Raw genomic sequence first — 19,250 nt, 5'->3', positions numbered from 1 at the left:
TTCAATGGCATTCGAGCAGGATGGTGGACTCTGGATGGGAGCAAACTGCTAACCAGGGCATTAACATTAACACTGCTACTGCCTCTTTATGAGAATTGGGGCATATTTAGGTGCTAATTGTTTGAACAGCATCAATAACACATAATGCTTAATAAGATACAAATGAAGAGCTGTGTAATTGGTGTAATTCCATCAGAAAACACTCAGGAACAGCAGCTTGACTTTAATTACTCAGATCAAAGGAAAAAGGCATTTTGAAGTCTGGTCTAAAATGTTATTTATTACTCCTTTCACTAAAGCATAGATCAGCTCGGATAGAAATAGCACTTTGGACTGGATTTGGTTAGTGAAAATGGGAAAAAAAAGAATATTCATTGCTTTGCTGATGTCCATGCATATTAGAGGATATGCTAAATCCTAATTACAGCAGACTGGCAGAAAGGAAAAGAAAAAAGAAAGAAGAAAAAATGCATAAGCTAAAATGAGGACAAATAAAGGTCATAGCTCTGTATATTGCTTGCAAAAACTTGAAGCTGGTAAACACACACAAAGGTGCCTTGGCTAAACAAAATGTAAAATGGGCATTCTCTTTCCTCCAGACTCCACTCCATAAATAGACAATATATATGTGCCACCTGTCAGTCAGTATAACACCAGTGTTTTAAATTTGGTTTCATCAGCCATTACTTCGTATTTCCAGCTACAGTAATCCACATTTTTGGTGTTGGGATTTGCTCACAGCTTTTTTATGTTTGTAGTAAACTTTCAAAAGCTGAGAGTCTTGGGTGAAGAAATGCTCTGCTGGTAAGATAAGGTGTAGATACCTTATCTTACCTAGTTACTAGCATTTTCTGCCAGGTCCAGAGTACAGAACTGACCTGGCAGCTGACCTGGATGCATCCCAGCACATTTGTATGACAGACCCTAACCCATCCCAGCATATTTGGATCATAGATTCACAGCATGGAGTGGGTCAGAAGGGACCTTTGAAGGTCATCTAGTGCCACCCCCTGCCCTCAGCAGGGACATCTTCAACTGGATCAGGTTGCTCAGAGCCCTGCCCAACCTGGCTTTGAATGTTTCCAGAGATGGGGCAACCACCACCTCTCTGGGCAACCTGGTGGTTTGCCATCCTCATTGTAAAAGATTTTTTTTCCTTATATCTGGTTTGAGATTTAAAGGGCTAAAAGTAACTGAAAGATACCAAGAGGGTATAATTGTTTGGTGGTCTTAAAATTTATCTCACTGGTTTGGTTCTGTGTCTAGGTGCTTTCTGCAGTTACAGGATCATCAAAGTTGGAAGAGAATCCCAAGATAATCCAGTTCCAGTGTCAAACCAGCACCACCATAATCACCCCTAAATCATCTCCCCAAGTGCCACATCCAGTCACATCCTGAACATTTCTCAAAACAGTGACTCCACTACCTCCCTGCAAAACTCATTCCAATGCCTAACCACTCTTTCAGTGAAAAATGTTTTCCAATTGTCTAATCTGAACTTCCCCTGGTGCAGTCTAAGGCCGTTTCCTCTCATCCTCATTGAGACCAACCCTCACCTCACTACAGCTCCCTTTCAGGTATTTGTGGAGAGCAACGAGGTCCCCCCAAGCCATCCTCCTCTTCTCCAGACTGAACCACCCTGTTCCCTCAGCTGGTCCCAAAGGACACGTAGGATGACAGACTAACCCACCCCACCACGTTGGGTGACAGACCCTAACCTGTGCCAGCACATCTGAGTGACAGACCCCACTACAGAGGCCTGTGAGCACAAAGGGGATGTGCTGCTGTTTGCACAAAGCAGCTGTGAATGTCAGTGCAGAGCCCCACTTTATGTAAATAACATCCTGGCTGCAGCACCGAGCTGGGAAGTGCTGGGATCATCCTGCCTGGAGGCAGCTGGAGCTTGGGATACAGAGTGGGTGTGCAGCCCTGTGCCCATTGTTGCCGTGAGGTCACTCACGCAACCCCGGCACTCACTGCGAGCAGCACAGCCACCTGGATGGCAGGGACATGCTCTGCCATCTCCTTTTCTCTGCAGCTCAACTGCATTTCCCCAGGGCTAGGAGGCATCACTAGATGACCTCATCTGGGCTCCATGAATCCCTTTATCCCAGTAACATTCCTGAAATCTTGCATTCAGCCACACGCTGTCCACAAAGCACCCAGCCTCGAAGAATTTGAGAGATGCAGTGTGTACCTCTTCCTTTGATAGCTCCTTCCAAAGTGTGTGCATTTCCCATTTATGCATGTCTGGCTTCATACTGGGGCCATTAATTTCTGTCCCATCTCTCTCTGCCAACAGGCCAGCCATGGCAAAAATGTAAAAACCTGGGAATGGCTCCATGTGTCCGATGATTTCCCACTGGACATTGCAGGGTTTTTTTTTTCCCCACTGGCATCTCCAAGAGCTGGAATAAGCTGTGTATGGGTAATAACTCAATGATTTTAAGGCTCTTTTCCAATGATTCCATGTTAATCATCAGCTTTGAGCCATTTGGAGTCCTGGGCATGCTCAAAGTACCTAATGTAGGCAGAGGTGCTGTCCAGGTAGGAAAGCCATGACAAATTCCCCATTAATATCTGACCACCTCCCAGGGTTTGCTCACCTCTGCATCTTCCTCAGGTCTTTATTCCAATATTTCAAACCTCTCAAGAGTTTCAGACAGCCACAGAAATGGAGTCAACAGAGAAATATTTCCTATTTCCTACCCCAAGTGTGCAATTTCTGCACAGGGATTTTTGGGTCAGAGGCCCAGGTCAGGTCAAGATGAAGTTTGGGTGAGGGCCAGCTTTTCTGAACTTAAGATGTCATAGCTTGGACATTTGCTGCCTCTGGAGTGAGTAGTGAGACCCCCACAGGTTTGCCTCAAAAGAGGTGGAGGTGCTGAGCTTGACCTTGAAATCCCTGATCTACTCCAGGTAGTCCAAAATTTCATCTTGCTAATTAAAATTTGGCTACTAGTGCAGTTATAGCATTTGGCTCTAGAGGTGAACAGATTAAAAACTGCCCTTTTCCACTAAAAACCAGAAACCTTTCCCAAATCATTAAAAAAATAATGCCTCTGCTTGATTCACAGAACCCACACAAAATACCAGACCAAACTGTGGCACACAGGTAACTTTACAATATTGTCTGCTTTGCCCTGCCAGCACACACTCCTGATGAGTGCTAACACACACACACACAGAGCCATCCTTCCCTTCAAAACACAGAACTCTGAAATATATTAACACAACTCCAGGCTTTTATTCCTTTTTTTCTGCAACTTTTATTACAAAGCCACAGACACACTGTGACATTCTGTCTCCTTTGATGTGTTCAGTTATTGTATTTGTCACCAAATGAAAACCACAGAACACTTTTTATCTTCAATGTCTGATAAGTTTTCAGTTCGAAAGGGGCCGACCACAGAAAGATTGTCCATACAGAGTTAAAAAATGCCACACACAAACTGGTAGGTAAAGCCATGTTTGATCTGTAATGCAAATAAAATTAACAAAGATAGTGAGGTTCAAGCCTAAAATTCCTTTGATCTTTGAAGCTCCATGGTTTTAAAAGTACAACAGCCTTCTGTATCACAGTCTGGCATGTACATCTGTATGCCTATATGTATACAAATACATAAAATAAAAAATCTGCTGTGTTCAACATAGGATCAGTTACCACAAACAAGACAATGGTTTTCTTTGAACACCCTCTATTTAGGCATGAAGATGCATCCAAATCTTTTCCCACTGAATAAAAAAGACATCCATACACAAGCATGACCTGGTTGAATTTATTTAAACTATTTTGCAATATATGCAAGGCACAATCAAGCCCTAAAATTCAATGGCATGCAGTAGGGCTTGGGACAGAGTGACTCAGAAAAGGTCTTAGAGATATTTTGTGAAGGAAAAATAATTCCTCAAAAATGTGAAACTCACCCAGGCATAGCAAGCCAGCACAAGGCCCAGACAAAAAACACAACCCCTCCTAAACAGGGCATGTGATGGTATTTCCCTGGGGGGAAATTTCACACCATTTTTGGTGGTCAGGATGGAGCAGATACCCAGGGCAGGATGAAATCTCCATGCTTTCTGCAAATCAAGACCTTTATAACATTTCTCATGATGCATCCAAAACCAGAGCTGCATTCTCAGTGCCACACCTGAGAGCTGCAGTTGCCCTGGGCTGATGAATTGTCCATGCTGGGCAGTTTAATGCAACATTTGCCTTTGGAGAGCTCTGTCAGCAGCACTAGAGTTTTATCTTTGATTCAGGAGCTTTGAAGGGCAGGAAGAAGCCTCTCCTTCCACTTGAGCCATCTGACAAAATGTAAAGTTTTTGCCTGCATGACACAGCTCTGTGGAGATGGGTCACAAAGGGCAGAAGGCACTGGTGGAGAGTGCAAGGCACAGCCTGGAATCCTGTGCTGGATGGGAAATGCAGGAGTGCTTCTCTTAACCCATTAACCCTCTGAGACAGAGCTGCCACTTGAACTGGTGCTGCTGGAAAATCTCTCAGGGTTTCCTTAGAGCTGAACCCCACAAACCCAGTGCTCACCTCTGAAGCTGGTATCAGTACTGCTCACAGAGCAAGACCACGGGCTTACAGGGGAATCCTGCCCTTTGCCATGCCCCTGATGCTGCTGGAATGTGCAGGAGTCTGGGACACACTACAGTGTAGTAAGGAGCTTCCCACAGGCACAAGATATGAGATGTAGACTTTAGTATCTCTCATGGAAATGTGAATTTACTGTCTCCTTGAAATGAAGGCAATGCCCTTAGAGTATAGAGGCTTTTTAAATTTATTTTTTTTTAATGAAACAACTTGGTATGCTACAGCCATTAAGAACTCCTGCCAATCATGCCTTATATCAGTGCTCACACTTAAGCTCTTCTCAGCTCTCCCTGAAGCTGAGAGGATGCATATAAAGATATCTTTAATCTGAGTTTTAGGGATTTCATAAATTTGTGTTGAACCCTCCTGCTGAAAAATACTGGTTATCAATGGGTTGCTTTATTACAACCTCTACAGGAGGACCAACCTGAAGGGTGGTCTTCCTCTAGGGGTTATTGCACAGATAACCCACTCCTAAGGCAAGAAAGGGACTTTTGGAGCAGGATGTCTTGGTGAGGAAAGCAGGAGCTGACGTGTTTCACTGACTCGGGGCCCCATCTCGCAGCACCACGGCTGAGCAAACAGGGAACTGTTTGGTTTGCTGGTGATTCAAACAAACCACCAGAAAAAATCACTGCGGGTCAACACAGAGCAAATACCTCCAGAAATGTTCAGAGAAAAGCAAAGCCTAAAAAGCACAGCTTTGTTTCAGATTCAATAAAGTGTTTCACTTCTAAATGGAGCAGCTGGTTTGGTGAGGATCTCTTTCATGGAACAGGCTTGAGAAGGAAGTAATTCCAAACTTAAAAATTAGCATGTTTCAAATTTTTTTTTTTAACCATCAAACTCGAAATGAAAAGAAGAGAAACAGTTGCATCATTGCTTAACCTGACTTCTCCAAAGAAAATTTTGGCCCCTGAAGAGCTGGGTGCCTCTCTGTGGTGTGCAGCAGAAGGAAGGTTCAAGACCCCCTGAAGGGGAGCAGCCCTGGGTTCTCACTGTCCCCAGCTCACCCTCCCCTGGCTCCTAAAGCAGCTGCAGTTACAAATTAAGTGTTTCACCTACATTTCATCATTTCCCCTCCCAAGCACCCTGAGGCCAAAGTTCCTTTTACAGCCTCACAAATTATTATGGTTTGATTGACAAAATTTTCTTTAAAATATCCAAACAAACAAACAAACAATCCCCCCAAACCAACAAACCACTGCAGGTCTGGGCTTAAAAAACTAATGAATTATCCTCCCCACATCCTCCCAAGAAATGCACAGTGAAACAGCTTTCCCTGTAAGGGAAGAACTCTGCTACTGAAGACGGCTGAGGTCCATGAGAAGTGATCTGGCTGCTGCAGACCCCCACAGTCAGAATACAGACAGTGGAAAAGGTCCATTTCTGAGGGACAGGATGGCACCAGCAGCACCTGAGGTGACAGCAGGTGACACCTGGCTAGTGTGAAAAGCCACAGGGACAGGTGGCCTCCAGGTTAGGAGAAGCACAGTTGGTCACAAGCTACATCAAGTGTGTTCTGAGCATGGCATCTACAGAACCTGAAAAAAAAAATCTTTATTTTCTTTGATCAAAAATACATATAGAAATGCCTGTTTCGAGGAAAATATCATACATTTTTTTTTCTTGTTTAACAAAATAAATTAAATATACATGACTTCTGTTTAAACTCTATATAGAATTACAAAGGTTTTATATTTTGCAATTGGATTCATTCCCAGTCCATATAGGTATTTAATATGGTCCTTATTTATTTTCTCTTCTTTCTGTTTTTACGGTTCTTTGAACTGCAATGTTTTATCACTTACGAAGTGATATCTGAGGGGAGGGGACAACCACACACAACCTAGGTGGATATTTCTCAAATGCAATTTTTTCCTACAAGATTATTTCACTCTCTTTGCTCCCAGCTATTTTTTCTAATGCTTTCATGTATTTTGCATTGATGCAGAAAATCCAGTAGCTTGTCACTCTAAGCCATCAGAGAAGGACAGTGTGTTTTGCTTTCTTCACCATCAGCAGTTCAATTATTATTATTATTTATTATTATTTCTTAAATATAAATATAAAGGTGTTCTGTACAATGTTCCTCTTTCCTTCTTTCCTTTTTCGTGGCAGTGGCACTGAGTCCTAGGACCAGGGGAGCGGAGCTGATCTGCAGAATATCCCATGGGAAACAAGATGCCTTCACCTTGCTGAGACTGAACCAAGCAGCTTGGTCAGCTGATTGTGCTGACCACGACTGAGAAACACGTGGCATTTCACCCTGTGAACAGGAATTGGTTTATCCAGGCCCTTTGTGTTATTTTCTTTCCCTGGAAGAGATGAACGGGTTACGTCTCCTGGTGCTTTGGCACTAAACCACAAGTACATTGGAGCTTGAGTCACTCAGAGCAGGACAGGTCTGGGGCTTCCCACCAAAACCAGTGATGTCCAGCAGGCATCCAGGCCTGTCCAGAAGAGTACCACACACACCTCTTGCTCTACCTGCTCCTTTCAGTAACACAAGGAAGGAGGTGGTTGTTCACATCCCTGCGTCCCATCTCACTTGTTGCCACTTGGATTAAAATGTCCAGGAAGGCTCTGCTGCTGGAGACAGCTGCCTCTCTGCTGTGAATTGGAGCTCCTTCATTATTCCTCGGCTACATCCTGATTGCAATAATTAAAAAAAAGAAAAAATCTCTTTTCTCTCTCTGTCTTTCTCTATTATATATATATTTATATAGATAGATATAGATATATACACATATATATATACACACATACACACACGCATATACAATTATATATATATGTATATATATATATTTAAAATTACATATATAACCTTTTCTGTCTGCTTGGCCTGATGCTTGGCAGTGCGAGCTGACCTGGAGCAGTCTCTGCTGAGGTACCAGGAGGAGAAGCCCAAAGGAGCCCACGGGGCCCACCCTCAGCACTGGTACTGGATGTGCTGGTGCTGGTGGACCTTGCCCTCCACGTGCGAGTGGGTGTGGGTGTGGATGTCCGTGTAAATCTTTGGGTACATTTTGGAGGCCACGCCAGGGGCCAGGGCGGGGCCCTGGGACAGTAAATGCTGCTGCTGGGCCACGTACTCCTCGTAGTTGATGGAGGAGATGCAGTCCTTGTCGGGCAGCTGGGACACGCAGGCCCTGTCGCGGGGCTGCGGGCGGTGCGCGGCGGCGGCCGGCGGCGAGCACGGCTTCTTCTTGGACTGGCACAGCCACAGCAGGATGGTCCCGAAGATGAAGACGGCGCCGGCGGGGATGCCGATGATCACGGGCCAGGGCAGGCTGCTGGCTGAGGAAGGGGGCACAGGGGCGCTGGGAGGTTTGGGATCTGGGCACGGGAGAGACAGAAAGAGTTAATTGAACGCAGGCAAAGCGGATTCGAAACACATGTCCCACTCGGGCTGGCTGTCGTACAGGCTGTCTGGCAACCCTGCCAGAGCAAGTAACAAGGGAGAAATCAAGCTAGCACATGATGCTGGGTAACTGCCTTGCTTTTCAGTGCTCCTGGAAAGACAAGAGGCTCATTTTCTCTGGTTTAAGGGTCAGGAGGGCAGTCTTTGGGGGATTTTATAACCCTCTTATCCAAGCTTTAATGGGTGCACACTAGAGCCAGCCTGAGAGCGCTTCCCAACACTCTCACTCTGTGACAGAGTGGGCTTTGCAGCCCAGACTGAAGGACACAACACAGGACATGTCAGTAAAACCTCACTGTCAGCAGCCCAGGAGGCACAATCAGGTTGCACAGAGCCACAGGATGCTGCCTACCCTCCTCTGCCAGGTGTAGCTCTGCCTGCAAGGGCTTCAGACACTCTAGAAATCCTGTCTGCCAGTGCTGGAGCTACCCAGCAATGCTCCACCACAGCAGGAGGAATGAATGCGGGGGTTTGGAGGCTGTCTTGACTTTCTTGTGTGGTTGGGGGGAGGGCTGAAGGATGGGAAAAATGTAGGTGAGCTGGTGGCCCCTCCTTGGTTCCCAAGCCATGGAGAACTGAAAGTTCATTCAGCACTGAAGTGTGCTCCTGGCCTCCTACACCAAATAGGCTCTACCTCCACCAGTCTCTTTGGAGCTGCTGCTGGCTTTTCAAGGGCAGTAAATTCAGCTACTGGAGGAGATAAGGTGCTTTAGACAGCATCTTTCACAACTACCTCCTCCTTTATCTCTCTGCAGTTGGCAGTCAGTGGCTATCCCTGGATAGCCACTCCAGATTCTCAGCCTGACCTCCTGATTTATAGACCCAAAAGGAGTCCTGGGGTAGGATTCTAGCTATGAAAATCCTTGTCTAGATAGCTACCAGCTGGAATATCCAATGCCTTGAAACATACCCAGGCACAGAATTCAGCTTGCAGGGAGACACCCAGAAAACTTCAAAAACCACAGGCTATCTTAATCATTCAATATGTTATATTCAAATATGTATCACTTAACTTTCAAGCTGAACTTCTTTAAGACACTAATGTCTTTTTCCTCTCCTTGACAAATAATCCTATGGGTAGTTTGAAATGTTAAATATATACCATGTGGTCTCTTTGAAGTTAGGAGGACCTATACTTTGACCTCAATAGACAAAATTTTGATTCACTAACACTGGAATTACAGAATAATTTAGACTAGAATGCGAGTCTGGCCTGTTACAAACATGACATGATCAGAGAACTGACCCATCAGCTGACCATGAAAACAGAAGTCTTCATGCTGGTTGGCAGAAATCCTATGCTGGGCTGAAAAAAAAGTGTTTTGATATTCATGCATGCTCTTCAGAGCTGTCAATGTCAAATCTGGTAGATTTACAAGCAAAATGCTCTTTTTAAACTCATGGCTTTACAACCATATCTTTGTATCTTAGGGCAAGCTGGGTTCTCCTTCTCCATCACTGCCAATAACAACAGTCCTGCATACTCTGGTTCTGGCATGAGGTCTCACTACAGCCCCCTTTAAATCCAAGGAAAGTCTCCTCCTGATTTCAGTGGGAGCTGGATCAGACTCTCATAGGTCAGAAACTCCCAGAGGCTTTGGGTTATATCCCACCCATGCTGCTTCTTCCTTGGTATTTACAGGCCCTTCAGTTAGAACGTAGTCCTAAATCCAAAATGTTTCTCAGGGTAGAACTGCACAGTCAGAAGACAAAGGAGCAAATGACCAGGCAAGGATGGTGTGTCTCAAACACAAATGACACAATCCCAGTTGGATGTGGCCCCCAGCTCTGAGGTCTGGGGAGGGAAGGCAGCAGCTGTGAGTTTGGTACAGGGGCTCCAGGGACCCACTGGGTAAAAATTTAACTAATCAATCACTCTGGTTTTCACTCTCATTCATTTCATTTCCTTGTGACCCAGACAGTTTTTATTCTTCTCGCATTTTATGGGTCTGTATCATTGTTTCCTTTTACCACTAAAAGCAATATAAATAAGGACAAGAAAAAGGAGGAATTTTAGGGAATGAAGCTGCAAACTGTGCAGTTATTCAGTTCCCCTCTCCCATCCTGCAGCCTATCACTGATTTAGTGTCTGCAACTGCAGTATCTTTTCCCAGCTTGCTCCTCTTTCATACAGGAGCAGATAACTCAATTTTTATGTCACCTGGATAACTGAGAGGGGCCTCAACAATGTCTGTAAGCATCTGCAGGTGTTAGAGCAATAGGACAAAGAAAGGGCAGAAACTGATGCCCAGGAAGTTCCACCTGAACGTAAGGAAAAACTTCTTTACTGTGCAGTGACTGAGCACTGAACAGATTGCCCAGAGAGGGTGTGGAGTCTCCCTCAGTGGAGATTTTCCAGAGCCACCCTGACACAATCCTGAGCCACGTACTCTGGATTGACTCTGCTTGAGCATGGAGGTTGGACCCACTGTGGTCCCTTCCAACTTTACCCATTCTGTGATTCTGCTGTTATTCCCCACAAAGGGAGAAAAGGGAGTATCACCAACAGGGTTTCAGCAGAGATTGATTTAAATCAGGGTTGATTTAGTCCTCCATTCATTCTTATCAGAACTGGGCTAGCCTAAATCAGCACAGCATCACAGAAGGCCAGAGAAGCAATGGGCATCAGTAGTTGAATTAATAAACACTGTAACTCAGACAGATGATAACAGAGGAGGGAAAAATGTCACAACTCACCTGGCAGGACTGTGAGAAAAGCACTGCGGAAGCTGTAGCCCATGGTGTTTGCCCCGAGGCAGATGTACATCCCTGCATCCTCCTCCTTGGCTCGGGTAATCATCAGTTTGTTCAGGTAAGAGCCGTCTGGGCGGGACCAGACCTCCCCTGTGGGCAGCACCACAAACTTCTGCCCCCCGACATCGATGGTGGAGTTGTACTTGCTCTCTGTGCCATATTCCACCCTCTTCAGCCACTGGATGACGGGCTTGACGTCGCTGCGGACCTTGCACTGGAAGGACGTGGTCCCGCCGTAGTCCACCGTGGTGTTGACGGGGTGTGTCCCTGTCAGGATGGGCTTGGACCTCGTCCTCTCTGCACAGAAACACAGGGAGCTCCATGGGCAAAGGTGTTGGCCAACCTCAGCAAATTGCAGTTGCAGAAACACAGGGAAAAGGTGTGGGAGGGATGCAAAAATGTGCCCAGTTCTGGGCCCCTCAGTTTAGGAAGGACGTTGAGATGCTTGAGCACATCCAGAGGAGGGCAACAAGGTTGGTGAGGGACTTGGAACACAAACCCTGTGAGGAAGGGCTGAGGGAGCTGGGGGTGTTTATCCTGGAGAAAAGGAGACTCAGGGCTGACCTTATCACTCTCTACAACTCCCTGAAAGGTGGCTGTGCTCAGGTGGGGTTGGTCTCTTTCTCCAGGCAGCACTGACAGAATGAGAGGACACAGCCTCAGGCTGCATCAAGGGAAATTTAGGTTGGACATTAGGAAAAAGCTTTTCATGGAAAGAGTGATAAAGTACTGGAATGACCTGCCCGGGGAGGTGGTGGAGTCCCCATCCCTGGATGTTTTAAAGCCTGGATGTGGCACTCAGTGCCATGGTTTATTTGAGGTGTTAGGGGTGGGTTGGACTTGATGATCTTGAAGGTCTCTTCCAACCCAGGGATTCTGTGAAAATCATAGTCTAGTCCAACTCCCCACCCCGAGGCAGGCTGAGATTTCTGCAAACTTCTCCTGATACACAATTTACCAGCCTCTGCCAAAGCTCCAATAGTAGATGCTCCACAGCTCTCCCAACAAATCCTCCATTGTCTGAGGCTTTAACAAGTCTGTTCTCATGCTCAACCTGAATCTTCCTGTTTATAACAAGGAAGTTCCTTTTGTACCTGCATCAGACCTGGAGAAAATGATGGTTTCCGTCTGAGCCCTTATATTTTGGAAGATTTTCTTCATCCCTCTCTTCTGCACACTGAGCAACTCTCCTATGGTCTCTTACCACCATGACCAGCAGGCTGCAATTTACAGGTGAGTAAGACATAGCCTTTATGTGTTTTCAGACACAACCTCGGGTTTTTACCAGATTATTTACAAATACTTATCTATTAAGAACCCACACCTGGTGGCTACCCCCAGTTTGGGGATAGTGAGGGGTGGGATGAGACATTCTTTCTCCCTTTGGCCTTCTCAAATGTTCCCTGTGGACAGACAAAATCAGATTGGAAAAGACCCTTTCTTTCACAGACTATGGCAGGCTGTGGATATTCTCATCTTTGGTCTGGAAGTCCTTCAGGAGATCCTGTCACCTCTCAAGCTGGGCCTGGTAGGTGTCCATGGGGACCAAACTGTACTGGGAGCAATCCCATACCATGTCATCAACTGCTGGAAGAGCTGAGAGGAAGACTTTCGTTTCATCCTCACTTCCCTGCTTTTATCATTCCTTTCTTTGGTATAATCATCACCACACTCACTATGGGAAAAAAATTGTGGAGGACAAGCTCCGAAGGCTTTTTGCTTTTCTAGCCAGTAACAAAATCTTTCCTTTCTCAAAAACTATTTTTTTTTTTGCCTTAGGTCTCAGGTAAAGTAGGAAACAAGATGGAAGGAAAGGAAATCAAGGTGAAGAGGTTCACAAGACCATCCTTTCCAGCATGATCGTAAGTCTAAGGTTGTGTCAACACCACATAAAGTGAAAGGAAAAATGTATGCCTCACTCTGAGGAATGCTTGGATTTTTATTTAGTGTTAGGATCAGATAAATCAGTCACAGTTTCCAGACAAGGAGGTACTGCAAACCTCTATCCTAGGCACAGGGGAAATTATGGTATCACAGTGGGTGGTAACTGCTGGCAATCATCAACTCCTATTGATGGCAAGCACTGCTGGATCGAGCATGTAACAAAACAGCTCCCACCAGCACTGGCTTTGGAGTGAGGGGAAGGAACAATGGACCCTCTTTCAAAAACTCAGGGTATGTTCAATACTGAGGGCTCTAAAGATGTGCTGAGGAAACAAAAATACCACAGTAGTCTCTGTAGGCTTTGCCTTGGGACTGTGAGCAGCAGTCACAGCCGGGGAGACTGAGACTCAGATAAGCAGGACTTAGGGGGGGGAAAATGGAGGAAATTGAATAAAACCTGTAATGCTCCACAGAATGATGTTAAAAATAGAAAGATGTCTGAAAACTGCTTAATGCCCTTATCTCCTTGACTCTGGTTCCAGCTTTGGTTACTGTTTTCACTCCTAGCCAGCAAAAGCTAATGAAAACAAAGGTTACATACATCTTTAAGTTGATAAAAACCAAGATAAACAGGGACACAGAGAGGGGTTTGTTCCTGGTGCTGTCTGGTTTTGATGAAGTGAAAATGCCACAGCTGCCATTAGGATGGGGCTTGATTCATTTCCCTGCCTCTGCTCCTGGTTTTAGTGTAAACACATGTTTTTACTGTCTCCACACAGCTGCATCTTTATCAATCCCAGATGTCCAGCAGGTTTGTGCCTTCAGAGCCCAACAGAGCTTCTCACATGTGCTTTTAATTCCTGTGATTCTAGAGAAAGGACTTATCAGAGAACAGATCTTTACCTTTAAGAACGATCTTTCACACTGGGATAAACTTTCTCATGCCAAAATGTATGCACAGACAAACAACGTGCTTTCAAAGTGGCTGGAAATAGCCCTCCATGCCCCTGCTCCTCTTCAATGAAGGATATTCAATCTTCCCTCCACTCAGCTCATCTTCTCCTCTTTCTTGAGTTGGCTACACTGCAATCATTTCCATGATAACTTATGGTGATGTCATTGGCAAAGCACAATGATTTAAGAATAAGAGCTCTTTTCTGGTAAACTTAAGAAGGATTTGAGTATAATTATCCTCGGCAATAATAGGGGAAACAGAAGATTAGAGAGCAAGAATCAGAATAGCTAGATAGTAAGAAGAGCAATTTATCTCACCACAATGCAGGGTAATCCCCCACAGCTCATCTTTTAAGGATTGAATCTTAGAAGCTATGTAGGCATCTCAAGATACAGACAGGATCCTAGTCCATGTTTCTTGGGTTTGTTTTTTTTTTTAGTAACTCATTTGTACCTGCCTGGACCTTCAGTTGACCAAATGTTTTTTAGAATCTGGACCTAAAAGCCTTGTCTGGCTAGTCACTCTAATCATAAGATTTCTGCTAATTCCTTGGGAAGCTTCTAGATTAAATTTTGAATTGACTGGTTTAACCCATTCTGACATACTAATTAATCTGGGCTATCCTAGATATTTCTCCCCCTCCCCAATGGTACTCAAAAGGGCTTTCTCTGTTAGTTCTCAGTCTGTCCTTGAAGACTCCCTTGTAGAAGACTGAACTGGGCATGACTTTCACCATGCAGGTGCCTGTGGAGATAATTGTTTCCCAAGTACCTGTCCTCATTTCAGCTCCTCAATTGCCTTCTTACTACTCTGTCTTACCCACATTTCAGGTTCGTTCTACAGCTTCAGCAATGTTTTCTCTGATGTTTTTAGCACTTCCCCATTTCCATGTCCAGCCATCAACACTGCACCCTTGCCACCACGCTGCCTTGACTGGCCCAGCCCCTTCTCACAGGCCCCTCTCTGCTCCCCCTCCCAGAGCCGCACTTACGGATCACTTCAACTTTGTACGTCGCGTTGATTTCCCCAACTCTGTTAAACACCCGGCAGGTGTACTTCCCGCTGTCCTCCGGCTTCAGGTTCTTCAGGTTCAACGTCCACTTCTTCTTCTTGTTCTCCCCGATCTCCTGGGGGGTGAGGGGCTTGTTGTCCTTCAGCCAGGTGATGTCGGGCCTGGGGTTGCCGCTGGCCACGCACTTGAGGCGGACGGAGCTGCCGACGGGGCGCGCGATCACTCTGCGTCTCATCTTGGCAGGCTGCGTGAACCTGGGCCGGGCTGCAAAGGGCATCACAAGGGACTGTGTGAGCACAGGACACGAGCAAGGAAGGAAACTGCTGTTAAGCCTTATGGCCAGGTCTGCTTTAGAGGCAGCCCCATACATACTGGTGTATCACTCTCCCTCTTATCAGCTCAAACTGTTTTCCTTAGGAGGGATTCACCACCCAGCCTAATGCATTTGAATGTCTGCTGGACTGCTCTGGCCACTGCACTAACCTTCTGCATAGCACAGCCCTGGAATTTCTGTGTCTGTAAGGCAATTGCACCAGACCATCTCACAAAATAATACCAAAATCACGCTATTGCAGCTGAAGGATAAACGCAGTCCCGTAATCACACTGTAATTGTTACCATATTCCACAAACTCCTTAGCCAAGACCAAAGAAAAATACTCAGATTCCTGTCACGCTGACCATTTTCTCAATTTTTTGCTTGTCACATGAAGCTTCATTTCCTGAAGTTGTTTTGCCTCTTAGTTCTCAGTGGCTTTATTGGAACTTAAGACGAGTCAGCATCTTTTAAATACATTGGAAAGTCTTAGAAGTGTGACAGACTATTGCACATTGATCTGAACTTAAATGTGTGCAATTCGTTCAGCTCCAATTTACAAAACACTCGTGTTGAATGGTCCAAAGAAGCCAATAAAGAAATGGAAAGACCCAATAAAACTCTATGAGTTTGTAGTTAGAGGATAACCCATGCCAGTCCATCCCAAAACTGGAGAATCTGAAGCAGTAGCTGCTGGTGGATAGAAGCATGGGTTAAGCCAGCCATCTTGTCTTAGCAGAGAAATCACCAATATTTCTAAGAGCAGAGACAAGAAACTTAGAGAAATGCAAGGCCCTCAGCTGGCAAAATCTAAAATTAATTGAAGAATTTAAAAGAAATAACAAATTTCTCGCGGTTAACTACACAATGCCAGTTCAGGGGCCCTTCCAACTAAGCCCATCATAGAACTGATAAAGTCAGGAAAGACCTCTGAGGTTATTGAGTTTAACCATTAATCTAACACTGCCAGCTCCACCACTAAGCAGCACATCTACACGCTTTTTAAGAACTCCTAGGGATTCTTTAGCCAGCTAGAGGCTGGCCTAGTGAGACTCCCTACTTGACAGCCAGCCCTGCTGCCCAGGGCTGAGGGCCAGAAGCTCTGGGATGTGCATTATAGTGGAGCTTTCCTGAGTGGAAGAGGCTGGTCTGCAGCTTCCAAGCTCTGGGGAATGGCAGCCATTGCCCTCTGAGGTTTGTGAGCATAATCCTAAGCCCTCAGCCCCCTGCAGCCTTGGCCACCATCCCTCCCTCTGGGAAGAGGACACCCTTTGGCATAGCCCCCTCCGCAGAGTGCTTTTCTGCAGGGGAAACCATCTGTCTCCACAGCCTTCCCTTTCCCCCCTTGGCTGTCCTTTTGGGTCCCAGCCATTTCATGTTATTTCAAACTCCTGCTCAGAAATGCTTTGCTCTCCGTGCAGAGGCTTTCATGTGTAATCCAATGAACCGGAGCAACTCCGGCCCTGGAAGTCTTTGCCGTGACAGCTGAGCAGCAAGTGTGACATACTAACCCCCTCCACAGGTCGTGGTGCCTGCATTGCTGGGTGTTCCCTTTGGGGTCTGCTGCAGGAGGCCCCCTCACAGCAGAGACAATCCCCTCCCTGCCAATGAACCCTGTCAGAGCTGCACACCGTGGGCAATGACACCCCAATTTTTAGTCTGAGCCCAGGGAGACGTGCTGATAAGGGCTGTCACTGTGGAAATTGGGAAAACATCTGCAAGGCTCGTGGAGAGGTCAGGAATCAGACATGCAATGGGTCTGAACAGCTAGTCTGTAATATGGCAGTAATTTACTCTGAGACCAGGAACTCCGGGTCTAAGTTAGAGGGGAGATCCTCATTGACAGGATTCCTGAGCTGGGACTAGCATACCAAAGAGCAAGTTGGAGCCAGGACAGTCACACTTCCCCAGCAGACTGAAAGGTCAGGTGAGTGACTGAACTCTGAGGACTTGCTGGTATCCCTGCTCAGTAAGACCATTTTAAGACAGAGACTCTTTCCACCCAAAAAATCAGGTCTTTAACATTTCTGGTTTTCCTCCCACTGTGACTTCCAGGGTCTGTCTGGAGTTTTGCATTCACTCCTCACACATGATTGCCCAAATACCTACCAAACTACAGGTAAAGCTACACTTCTTTGGATCTTTCAGCTTTTCTTTCTTTCTTTTTTCTGTTTAAAAAAGGTTAAGTGATTATGTGGTCTCAAAAGCTACTCCAGGCTGTGTGCAATATGCTGAAACCAGATCCCATTTACACAGTCCTGAATGTTTCCTTGACAAAAGCCTGAATTGGACAAGTTTAGAAAAGCCAGTTAACAAAAAAAGGAGAAAGAGAGAGAGAGAGAGAGATACACATTAGAGAGAAAAAGAGACCCAGCAAGCACAAAGGAGAAGAAAGAGGAGAAGCAGCACTGTGAGAGACAGGCAGAAAAGGTCTCTTTTGAGTCGATGCTTAATGTCTGTCCCCAAATCTGTTCCATTTACAGAAGTTTTGCTTGTTGGAGTGCCAGCAAAGGCCATTACAAAGTGCCTCTGTGTTATTCACATGCTTGTTCTCCTCCACATCACTTGGCATTTGCTTCATAAACATGAACCACACATTTGTACAGTATAAATTATGTCCCACTCAAGAGCAAGGGAAAACACAAGTGGATGGGGACAAAGATGCAGTGTTGTGTACGGGTTCCTGGCTGAAATGCTGTTTCTAATGAAGACCTATTCAAAGCTAATGAAAATTAAATGCAATGGAAGCCTGTCAGCACAAAGTCCTGCAAAGGAATTCAGTGGGACACCCCCTCTCCCTGTGGGACACCTTGAGAGGCATGGATCAGCCCCTGAGGCTCCTGTCAGACATTGCTCACACAAAGTGAGGAGATTATCTGAAAAACGATGTCTGCTGTGATGCACCACCATTACCTCCATGTAGTGACAGTCACTACCACTTCTGGCTTTCATGACAATTTCAAAAGAAGTGTCACAACAGGACTATGTGTTGAATTACTTTCAAGTCCTCTAGTTAGGAGCTCAGTGAGTTCTGGGAAGACATGGATGGTCTCTGTCTTTCCCCACATCAGTTCCCTGCTCTCCCCAGAGATACAACTCTGTGGTAGGAGATGGAAAGTAAAGTGGAGTTTTTCTGTTCACCACGCTTCTCCTCTCACACTTCTCCAAGGGCCCAGGACTGTGACAACACAAACTGCTCCTCCACCCATCATCCTCCAGAGACCTGCAGACACACACTGACCTCCCCCTGCACTCCAGCTCACACCAGCAATTTACTGGTGGACAGTGCTGCATGGAAAGGGCTTAGGTGAGTGTGTGGCCAGCTCCAGGCATTTCTCTGCTTGGGGAGAGGAGAGGAGATAGGAGGGAGGAAAAGAAAAAGAAGAGGTTCAGGAACATTCTGCAGTACAATGCAGGGCCAGGGCAGCACAGAGAAAGACACAATCCGATACGAGATTGTCAATGCCTAATAATTGTAGGAGGGCTTACATATTTATATTTTCTTCATAATATTACTGTTAAATAGTTGTATTGATCCATCATCCAGCAGCTCTACCAGGAGCACAATGGTAATGAAAAGTGGAGAGCTGGCAGCTTTGTAGTGGTTGCTGAAACCCTCCTGAAGTACTCCTGGCCTGTAGCTTATCTGACACCCTTCCTCCAGCTCTAAAATGTTGTCATCCCTTTCCAGAATGAGTGGAGGTTACCTTTCTCTCCCCAGACAAACTCAGCCTGAGATAAATATGTAATTCAAGTGTAGCCTGGACTACACCACACCTCACCTCATCCCTGTTTGCCAGCTCCCAAAAGAGACTGGCCTCAGCTTAAGTGGTGGGGACTCATACAGCAAAGGCTTGTCAGGTTCCACCCCTACCACTACTATGAGGTTCTCCCTGACCACAAATGTGGTACAAAGCCATCTCTGTATTATAAAATTAAAGAGAGGGATGTACTGCAAAGCAAAATGAAATGCTGTGCTTCATCCACTGAGCTCATAAACTCACATCACACTCCTGTCAGTAATGGCGAAAAGCTGTTTGGTGTCAGCCTGACAACTTATTGTCCTTCAAGGGGTGCTTGGACCAAACTGGGCCTGCAAGTTTTGCAGTGATTCAGAGCCTGTTCCAAGTGAGATTTTAGCAGTTTCCCCAAAGCTCTACAACAGCAACAAAATCTTATGCCTGAACAGCCCATGCTTGGAGAAGTTCAGGCAGGTGTCTGAAAAAGAGGGTGATGTTAAAAAGTACTCATCTTGGCTTAGTGCTAATTCTCCTGAAGTGAAGTCAGACCTCCCATTTGC

The 19,250-nt window shown here is 45.7% G+C and overlaps 1 protein-coding gene across 4 annotated transcripts in view; it reads right to left on the bottom strand.

Annotated features, from left to right (window-relative positions):
- Positions 1-3,225: 3,225 nt before the first annotated feature.
- FGFRL1 (fibroblast growth factor receptor like 1) overlaps positions 3,226-19,250 on the bottom strand; it is a 167,741-nt gene continuing 151,716 nt past the window's right edge. For 3 of the 4 annotated variants that reach the window (XM_063401439.1, XM_063401441.1, XM_063401440.1), the window contains exons 5-7: positions 14,615-14,899; positions 10,728-11,081; positions 3,226-7,945 (exon numbers count right to left, since the gene is read on the bottom strand). In XM_063401439.1, coding sequence (XP_063257509.1) covers positions 7,539-7,945; positions 10,728-11,081; positions 14,615-14,899 — 1,046 coding nt within the window. In that variant the 3' untranslated portion in view covers positions 3,226-7,538. The remainder of the gene's footprint in view (positions 7,946-10,727; positions 11,082-14,614; positions 14,900-19,250) is intronic. The other variant, XR_010080908.1, reaches the window with a different exon arrangement.

Source organism: Prinia subflava, chromosome 7, assembly GCF_021018805.1.
Source record: "Prinia subflava isolate CZ2003 ecotype Zambia chromosome 7, Cam_Psub_1.2, whole genome shotgun sequence".
NCBI classification, from domain to species: domain Eukaryota; kingdom Metazoa; phylum Chordata; class Aves; order Passeriformes; family Cisticolidae; genus Prinia; species Prinia subflava.
This window is presented reverse-complemented; position numbering and strand designations above follow the sequence as displayed.